Source organism: Littorina saxatilis, linkage group LG16 (genome assembly GCF_037325665.1).
Source record: "Littorina saxatilis isolate snail1 linkage group LG16, US_GU_Lsax_2.0, whole genome shotgun sequence".
Taxonomy (NCBI): domain Eukaryota; kingdom Metazoa; phylum Mollusca; class Gastropoda; order Littorinimorpha; family Littorinidae; genus Littorina; species Littorina saxatilis.
Window position 1 is genome coordinate 33,414,060 of NC_090260.1, and position 10,543 is coordinate 33,424,602.

The following is a 10,543-nucleotide window of genomic DNA, read 5'->3' on the forward strand; positions in this document are numbered from 1 at the left end:
CTCCACGAAGGGAAGTTGGACCAATTAGTGGACTTGTTATCATGGTACCACCACGGACGCAGACCCGCAATCTTTTGGGAAGATCATATGTCAAGTGCGACGCTTGCCTTTCTTGGTTGCAGGTGTGGCTACCGCTAGTCTGGGTGCGGAACTGAAGAGAGAGGTGGCAGGTTATCGCGCCCTGAACTTTGCGGACAGTACCAAAAAGACTTACCAGACTCACTTAAATTCCTACCTACAGTTCTGTGACTCTATGAACATTCTTCCGGTGCCAGCGTCAGAGCAAACTGTGGCACAGTATGCTGCGTTCCTTGCGAGGCGCATCAAACCAGCGTCGGTGAAACAGTACCTCAACATAATTCGCATTCTTCATTTGGAATGTGGCGAACAGCACCCATATAGAGACTCTTGGTATGTCAAAACCACCCTGAAGGGAATTGACAAATGCATGGGGTGTCCTCCTACGAGAAAGACGCCGATTACTCCTGAAGTGCTACTATCAATTCGCAAAGAACTAAACTTTTTGTATGCTGAAGACTGTGTGTTTTGGGCGGCTTGTTTGGTTCTTTTCTTTGGACTGTTGAGGAAGTCAAACCTCTTTCAAGACGATGGCACTTTTGACCCGACAAAACAGCTGACTAGAGACAGCTTCCTTATGACCGAACATGACTGTGTTACAATTGTGGTGACGTGGAGTAAAACGATCCAACGCAAAGAAAAAACACTAGCTATCAGATTACCTGTGTTATTGGATCATCCTCTGTGCCCCGTTACTGCGGTAACTGCAATGTTTCGGATCTTGGGCGCGGCACCCTCGAAGTCCCAAGCCTTTCCACTCAAAGGTTCCAAATTTAATAAACGCTTGCGTCTTGTTACTGCAGCTGCTGCGGGGAATTTTAGTAGTCACAGTTTTAGAAGGGGTGGCGCAACGTGGGCTATGTCTTGCGGAGTCCCGGGGGAAATTGTTAAACTCATGGGAGACTGGGCAAGCACCTGTTACTTAAGGTACTTAGACCAAATACCAAATAATATTATAGACAAGTACAGATCTCTTTTCTCCGATAATTTACCTAAACACTGATTACCGATTCTCGTCTATTGGGCAAAGGAAGGGCTTCCTTGGTTGGGAGAAGTCCACAGACAACTGTATTGTTGATGTCCGTTAAGTGATATCAAATGTATGTATGTGTCTGTTTATGAAAAAGAGGAAAGTAAATGGCCCCCCTGGTTTTGCCCAATGTACGAGACTCGTGAACAGTCGTTATCTTTGGAATGTCTGCGAGAGAATGGAGGGAGAGTCACTGAGTACATCTCTGGGGTGAGAGTCTGTGTGTGGCCCACAAGGGCGGAGGGGGGAAGATGAGGGGAGGTGAGGGGGGGGGGGGGGGGGTGCGTCAAGGAGCGGAAGTTTAAGTGTCAGTTTAGAGGAACGATAAATTGTTTTTAAACTGAAGGTGAGGCGATGGTATTTAGGACTGGACAAGGATGGTGAGAAAGGGGGGAAGGAATGGAGATAGCGGATGTGGGCGGGGCCTAGAAATAAGGAGGGGGGGGAGGGTGTTGTAGTGGAGGTTTTGGCGCCAAACTTTCTGGCAAGGGAGTGCCAGAGGATACACGCGCGCTCTTGCATTAGCGGCAAAGCAGCGGCAGCAGCATTGAAGTGCGCGCATCGGAAATTGAACATTATTTGTCCCACCAACCAACCCCTATCCACCCCCATGGCAATTTGCTGGATTTCGTCCTATGTCGATAAAGACTTCTACTATGCCTTATCAAATGCATGATGTTTGCTTATTATCACCTGATCATATTTCCATCGTACGTTTCCGTCGTTGGACGTATGTGTATTCTTTCACTTCATTGAAAAAGGGGGGCTTATGTGTTTTCGTTAAATAACATGTTGTAATTGATTGAATTGTGTGTTGATTTGTTACCGATGTTAGTTTTAGGGTTTTTATTTTCATTTTATTACTGTAATGTTAATGTGTGTGGAGAAGTCCACAGACAACTGTATTGTTGATGTCCGTTAAGTGATATCAAATGTATGTATGTGTCTGTTGACCTGTATGAAAAAGAGGAAAGTAAATGGCCCCCCTGGTTTTGCCCAATGTACGAGACTCGTGAACAGTCGTTATCTTTGGAATGTCTGCGAGAGAATGGAGGGAGAGTCACTGAGTACATCTCTGGGGTGAGAGTCTGTGTGTGGCCCACAAGGGCGGAGGGGGGAAGATGAGGGGGGGGGGGGGGGGGGTGCGTCAAGGAGCGGAAGTTTAAATTAAAATTTAAGAAATCGATTCAAAACGGAGTTCATCTTATTCTGTATTGTTTTCTTATTAAAAAAAGAGATAGATATGTTATATTTGGATTAAAGAAGAAATAAGCTCAGAAAATGTTTTAAAAAAATGCAGAAAAGTGCGCTTTCCTGCTAAGCTCAAAAGCTAGTGTGCTATACTGGCTTGTCAATTTCACAGCAGTTTCCATGAAAATAATGCAGTGCGTTCAGTTTCATTCTGTGAGTTAAACAGATTGACTGAATCTAGTAATTTTCCCTTTTGCTAATTGTTTGTACGTTTAGTGAAGTTTTGACGAAATGTTTAAACATAGAGGGTTGTGGTGTGTGTCTGTGTGGGTGTGCACATGAAACTTAACATGAGAGTTCCTGAGTGTGATATCCGTAGACGTTTTTTTTCAATCATTGTTTGGATAAATATCTTTGATGACGTCATATCTGTCTTTTTGTGAAATTTCAGGCGGCACCGTACGCCCTCATTTTTCAACCAGAAATTTTGGTCAAGCAATCTTTGACAAAGTCCAGACTATGGGATTGCATTTTAGATCGAAAGCATAAAAATGATTGCATCGTGTTCTTCATCAAATTCTGAATCTAAAAATATGTACATGTCATATTTACTCTTAAAATGTGATCACAATTAACGAAAATAGGTTAATTAGTACTACGATTAGAATTTAAGAAATCAACCCAAAAATGATTTCATCTTATTGTTTATCATTGCCTGATTAAAAAAACATATGGATATAATATGTTGTATTCAAAACAAGCTCAGTAAGTTAAAAAGAATACAGAAAAGCGCGCTTTCCTGCTTACCGCAATACGCCATTGCGCTATACTGGCTTGTCAATTTCATTTCGTGTTACACGGGAAAAGGGAGCGATTTCCCCGCCGCAGGCATTGACGAAGCTGTCATGTTTTGGTGCATGAACAAATGCAATGCGTTCAGGTTCATTCTGTGATTTTGAGAGATTGACTAAATGTTGTAATTTCGCCTCACGCGACTTGTTTAACTTATAATGTCGACCTTTTTTTTTCTTTTTTCTTTTATTTGTTATTTTCGTATATCCTTTCCCCACTTTTATTTCTGTTTCTTTGATATTTCTTTTCGCCATTTCTTTCTTCTTCTTTAATTTTTCGTTTCTGCGGCTATCTCCAACGAATAAATAACTAACTAAATAATCAGTCCGCTAATTAATTTTATTATTTTTCAATGCAGAACCGCAAGTGGGGATGCCATGCTCTCTCGAAAAAGATGTGTGTACAGAAGGCACATTCTGTGATGTAGACTCGAAGTGCCGTAAGTGTGTCAAATGTACTATCTCCTACTCTCCTTCTCTCTCTCTCTCTCTCTCTCTCTCTCTCTCTCTCACTCTTTCTCTTTATCTCTCTCTTTCTCGCTCTCTCTCACTCTCTCTCTTGCTCTCTCTCTCTCTTTCTCGCTCTCTCTCTCTCGCTCTCTCTTTCTCGCTCTCTTTCTCTCTCTTTCTCGCTCTCTCTCTCTCTCTCTACAAAGCAAACAACATGAAGTCTGACTTTAAGAAACAAAGGAATAAAATGACAGAATTAACACGTCAAGCAAACGCAAATTATTTTAATAAATTAATCGAGGACAAGAAAGATATTGCAACAGTTTGGCGTGCTGTTAATAACATGTTAGGTAAATCTAAACAGAACTCAAATCGGTCTGCCCCAACCATCTCCCCTGAAGATTTTAATAACCACTTTTTGTCCCTTGCCAATAGGCTAAATGAATCTGCAAAATGCGATGTACAGTCCTGATTCTGATTTTGAAGTCTCTCTCTCAAAATTACATGATTTTTGTAATGACAAATGTAAACCAGACGATTTTTTTACTATTCCAGACATGGCAGTGCATGAGGTAGGTAAGGCGCTAGAAGGCCTTGAAAATAAAAAATCCATGGGTCCTGACAAGATTCCTGCTTACTTGGTCAAATTAGCTCTACCATATATTGTGGAGCCACTCACCTATGTGTATAATCTCTGCATAAAGCAAAATACTGTACCTAGAGCAAAAGTAATTCCACTCCATAAAGGTGGAAATTTATCCGACCCAAATAATTTTAGACCCATTTCCTTATTACCCATTTTATCCAAACCATTGGAAAAACATATTCACAAACATTTACATTTGCTCGCGTACATAGAAAGCAGAAACCTTTTCCATCAATTTCAATCTGGTTTTCGTACAACTCACTCTTGTCACAGCGCCCTTACCACGCTATGCGACACCTGGTTGTCTGCAACAAACCGATCTGAAATCAGTGGTGCTGTGTTTCTTGACTTTAAAAAAGCGTTTGATTCTGTTCATCACTCAATTTTATTGAAGAAATTACAGTTGCATATCAGAAACAGTTCAGTGTGTAACTTTTTTGCTTCCTATTTACAGGACAGATCTCAATATACTGCCCTAAACTGTAAAATATCTACTGAGGAGACTGTGAAATGCGGGGTGCCTCAAGGGTCAGTGCTTGGGCCGATCTTGTTCTGTCTGCATATCAATGATCTGCCACTGCACATTTCTGATAGTAATGTAAGAAGTGATTTTTTTGCTCACGATTCTTCTCTTCATTCAGTCTGTTCCAGTGATAGAGTCCTCCCTTCAAACAGCTTTAAACGATGTTAATAACTGGTGTAGTCGTTATATGTCAAAGCAGCACCGCCCTGATATGGCCCTTCGTGGTCGGCTGGGCGTTAAGCAAACAAGCAAGCAAACTGGTGTAGTGCCAATGCTATGCTTGTCCATCCAATAAAAACTAAAAGTATGTTAATTGCAACCAGACAAAAACACCAGATTTCTCCACTCAAGCTAAATCTTACTATTGGTACGCAATCAATTAAACAAGTTCAACAGCATCGCGTTTTAGGGGTAATTATTGATTGTGAATTCAAGTGGCAAGCACAATTACAGCATATTTGCAAGAAAGTAGTCAAGAACGTTTTCCTCCTATCCAAGTTAAAGCAATTTACGAACAGAAGGACTCTGGAAATGTTCCACCATGCTCATGTAATGCCTCACATCAATTATGTTTCGACGCTCTGGGATGGCAGCAGTGATGTCCACTTGAAAAAGTTAGACTCTCTCTATCGTCGCTCGGCTAAACTCATCGTAAAGTTTGTTTGTTTGTTTATTTGTTGCTTAACGTCCAGCCGACTACGCAGAGCCATATCAGGACGAGGAAGGGGGGGATGAAGGGGGCCACTTGTCAAGCGATTCCTGTTTACAAATGCACTAACCCATTACTTGTGTCCCAGCAGGCTTTAGTAAAACTAAATTAATACCTACTGGAAGATTACCAGTTTCCAGTATGTTAAAATAGGCTTAACCTATCTACTGCTGGACTTACATCAGAACACTAACAGATTAAACTATACATGAATCGCGAGACAAGCGGCAAGAGAAGAGATTTTTTGGAAAAAATACAGGTGAATGAGCAAGAAGGCAGAAAAAAGAAAAGAATTCATGAAGAAAAAGAGAGCATGACAGGAAAGAGGAACCAAAAATCTACCTAACAGCAAACTAGAAAGCTCCTGCGGTTCCAAAAACAGGAGGGGCCTTTAATTTCATAACCGCAGTGCCCCACTGCGGGATCATCGTAAAGGATAATGCCCCAACAGATATGAAATTAAAAATGCTGAACTTTCTTCCACTGGAAAAGCATCTCAAGTTAAACAAAGCCATTTTCATGCACAAATTGTATTACGTTAAAGTGCCGATTTACATTACATCATTATTTAATAAAGCTACCCACATATATGGGTCGCTCAACTTGATCCCACCGATTCCACGAATTGACCTTTATAAGACCAGTCTTGCTTTTTCGGGTACATCAGTTTGGAATTCACTTCCATCATCCCTTGAAAACTTAAAGTCATTAAAAAGTTTTAAAAATGTGTCAAAAAACACTTAATGTCTGAGTAGTTTAACGCGTTTTGATTTACCACACTTAGTATTACACCAAAGATATGTCCCGAGGTCCCTTCGTGTACACTACATTGGGGTGTGCACGTTAAAGATTCCACGATTGACAAAAGGGTCTTTCCTGGCAAAATTGTATAGGCATAGATAAAAATGTCCATCAAATACCCGTGGGACTTGGAATAAAGTAAAAAAAAATCCATCCCACACGGCATTAAGTCTCAGGAAACATGAATACACGCATGCAGGAAAAAACAAAATATGGGTAGCGCCGTATGTATGGCAGCTCGCTTTCCCCGGGGAGAAAGCAGCCCGAATTTCCATGAGGGTAACCTCAATGGACTGTAAATCTTATCTATCTATCTATATTCTGAACATATTTTTGTTGTACTATTGCTACATGTTCGATTGCTACCAGCTTGTACTTATAATTACTTGCATAGTATGCATTTGATTTTATGAATAACCACATATGTATGCTCTTCATCAATCAATCAATGAATATGAGGCTTATATCGCGCGTATTCCGTGGGTACAGTTCTTAGCGCAGGGATTTATTTTTACTTTTTTTTTAATGTAATTTATATCGCGCACATATTCAAGGCGCAGGGATTTATTTATGCCGTGTGAGGTGGAATGTTTTTACACAGTACATCACGCATTCACATCGGCCAGCAGATCGCAGCCATTTCGGCGCATATCCTACTTTTCACGGCCTATTATTCCAAGTCACACGGGTATTTTGGTGGACATTTTTATCTATGCCTATACAATTTTGCCAGGAAAGACCCTTTTGTCAATCGTGGGATCTTTAACGTGCACACCCCAATGTAGTGTACACGAAGGGACCCTGGTTTTTCGTCTCATCCGAAAGACTAGCTCTTGAACCCACCACCAAGGTTAGGAAATGGGGGAGAAAATTGCTAACGCCCTGACCCAGGGTCGAACTGGCAACCTCTCGCTTCCGAGCGCAAGTGCGTTACCATTCGGCCACCCAGTCCATACCTCATCTTCATCATCATCATCATCATCATCATCATCATCATCATCATCATCATCATCATCATCATCATCATCATCATCATCATCATCATCATCATCATCATCATCATCATCATCATCGTCATCATCATCATCATCTTTATCATCACGTGCTGAAGTTTTCTGACTTTTTAACTTCTTAATTTTTAATTTTTCAATTTTATCATTGTGTGTCTGTGCGTCCCAAGGACAGATTGTAAGAAAAGGCGTAGCCTTAAATCTTAATCCTTGTTAAATAAAGTTCAATTCAATTCAATTCTCTCTCTTTCTCGCTCTCTCTCACTCTGTCTCTGTCTCTGTCTCTCTCTCGCTATCTCTCTCATTATTCCTTCCCTGCCACTCTCTCTTGCTCTGTGAATATGGATGCAAAGAAAGCCCCCAAACCGCACGCCCATCTATGTTGAATCTGTTCCATCTGTGCATTCTTCTTCTTCTTCAGCGTTCCAGAATTGTCTGGTTACGTGTGAGCTCGTTTGCCCATTTGGGTTCCCCACACTATACTCTGAGAGAGTCAGCTCACTCCGCTTTCGTTGAGTAGGCATGCTGGGTATTTTCGTGTTTCCATAACCCACCGAATTCCGACATGGGTTACGGGATCTTTTCCGTGCGGACTTGGTCTTGTGCTTGCGTGTACACACGAAAGGGGTTAAGTCACTAGCAGGTCTGCACATAAGCTGACCTGGGAGATCGGAAAAATCTTCACTCTTAACCCACCAGGCGGCAGCGACCGGGATTCGAACTCACGACCTCCCGATTAGGAGGCCGACGTCTTACCATGCGCCCGTGCATTCGTGTTTGTCGAATGTAATTAATTAAGCTATCGTTTTCAAATGGGATGTGAAATCTCACGTTGTTTTCTTGCAACACATTTCATGCCTCGTGTGTCCAGACAACTATGTCGATGTAGTCGCTAACGTCTTGTTTAGCTTATACAACTTCCATAATGTTAACTTACATGTTATGCCATGTGTATTTTTTGTTCATACAGAGAGAGAGAGAGAGAGTGAGAGAGAGTCTAAATTGGAGGGGGGGGGCTTAAACTGTGTTCAGTTCATTGCGAAGGGGAGAGTGAGGGAGAAAGGAGAGAGAGAGAGAGAGAGAGAGAGAGAGAGAGAGAGAGAGAGAGAGAGAGGAAAGAGAGAGAGAGAGAGAGAGAGATAGAGGAAAGAGAGAGAGGAGAGAGAAAGAGAGAGAGAATTGAATTGAATTGAATTGAACTTTATTTAACAAGGATTAAGATTTAAGGCTACGCCTTTTGTTACAATATATCATTGGGACGCATAGACGCACAATTATATAATTAAAAAATTAAAAAGTTAAAAAGTTAACCAACAAAAGGAGGTCGGAAAACTTCAGCACGTGATAATAAAGATGACGATGATGATGACGATGATGATGATGATGACGATGATGATGATGATGATGATGATGATGATGAAGATGAGGCATGAAGAGCATACACAATTTTATGTGGTTATTCATAAAATCAAATGCATACTATGCAGGTAATTATAAATACAAGCTGGCACCAATCGAACATGTAGCAATAGTACAACAAAAATATGTTCAGAATATACAATGCACAGCATATCTTTGACGTAATACTAAGTGTGGTAAATCAAAAGGCGTTAAACTACTCAGACATTAAGTGGTCTTTAACAAATTTTTTAAAACTTTTTAATGACTTAAAGTGCTCAAAGGATGATGGAAGTGAATTCCAAACTGAAGTACCCGAAAAAGCAAGACTGGTGTTATACAGGTCAATTCGTGGAATCGGTGGGATCAAGTTGACCGACCCATATCTGTGGGTAGCTTTATTAAATAATGATGTAATGTAAATCGGCACTTTACCGTGATACAATTTATGCATGAAAATGGCTTTGTTTAACTTGAGATGCTTTTTCAATGGAAAAAAGTTAACTTTAATTTCATATCTGTTGAGGCATTATCCTTTACGATGAGTTTGGCCGAGCGACGATAGAGAGTCTACCTTTTTCAAGTGGACATCACTGCTGCCATCCCAGAGCGTCGAAACATAATTAATGTGAGGCATTACATGAGCATGGTGGAACATTTCCAGAGTCCTTCTGTCCGTAAATTGCTTTAACTTGGATAGGAGGAAAACGTTCTTGGCTACTTTCTTGCAAATATGCTGTAATTGTGCATGCCACTTGAATTCACAATCAATAATTACCCCTAAAACGCGATGCTGTTGAACTTGTTCAATTGATTGCGTACCAATAGTAAGATTTCGTTTGAGTGGAGAAATCTGGTGTTTTTGTCTGGTTGAGAGAGAGAGAGAGAGAGAGAGAGAGAGAGAGAGAGAGAGAGAGAGAGAGAGAGAGAGAGAGAGAGAGAGAGAGAGAGAGAGAGAGAGAGATTAACGATTAACGAGTTTATTGCATTTAGGCAACATGCCCCTTGCAATGGGGGGAAAAACGTGGCAAAAACAACGTCAAGGACAAACATAAATGTAATACTGGTGGACTATCTAGTCCATCAGAAAAAGTAATTGTGATATTATATAATATGTACATTACAATGACGGCCATAGCCGGTTAAATAGTGTAGTTAAGTTGTCGCCTTTTCTGCTATTGTTCAGGATTTGCAATCAGCTCTTGTCTAAGTTTTAAACAATCAAAAATAAATGATGCCAGCATTTCCTGATTTTCAATATTCATTAAGTTGACAAAATTTCTAGCTCTCAAACAATTATTGAATAGAATGTTTAAAGAAAACTGTTGTCTTATATTTGAATAGGCTTGGCAGGCGAAGATGAAATGAATTTCATCCTCCTCCGCCAGACCACACAAGGGACATAATTCAAATCGTCTATTTACATTGTATCTGTGCCTGTTGCAATATAAGTCGTTTATGCCAACTCTAAATCGGACCAGAACGTCTCTATAACGTCTAATATGCAAACTTGATAAGTAATGTTCATACTGTAAAATAGTTTTGAAGCTTCGATAGGTCATATATCGTTCACTATCAAATAACTTTGCATGCCAGTCTTGTTGATAGCAATCGAGCAAACGCTGCTTAAGCATCTTCAAAAAGCCAGTTTTATTACCGACCTGCTGCTCAATCCAAGAATAGCCAAAACCCAGGCGAAACACATGGTTTTTAATGTCACTAGCCCAAGTCTTAATCCCTCTTTCCTCTAAACGTTTAAGATGATCGTAAATTGCTCTTGGAATTCTATGGGAAGGCATTTCTAATAGTTTTAGCCAGTATTTAATTGCTTTCATAAGGGAATTAATAAAAAGTGG

The 10,543-nt window shown here is 40.5% G+C and overlaps 1 protein-coding gene across 1 annotated transcript in view; it reads left to right on the forward strand.

Annotated features, from left to right (window-relative positions):
* LOC138951359 (protein draper-like) overlaps positions 1-10,543 on the forward strand; it is a 72,706-nt gene that overhangs the window by 56,491 nt on the left and 5,672 nt on the right. The window contains exon 16 of the mRNA XM_070322976.1: positions 3,510-3,590. Coding sequence (XP_070179077.1) covers positions 3,510-3,590 — 81 coding nt within the window. The remainder of the gene's footprint in view (positions 1-3,509; positions 3,591-10,543) is intronic.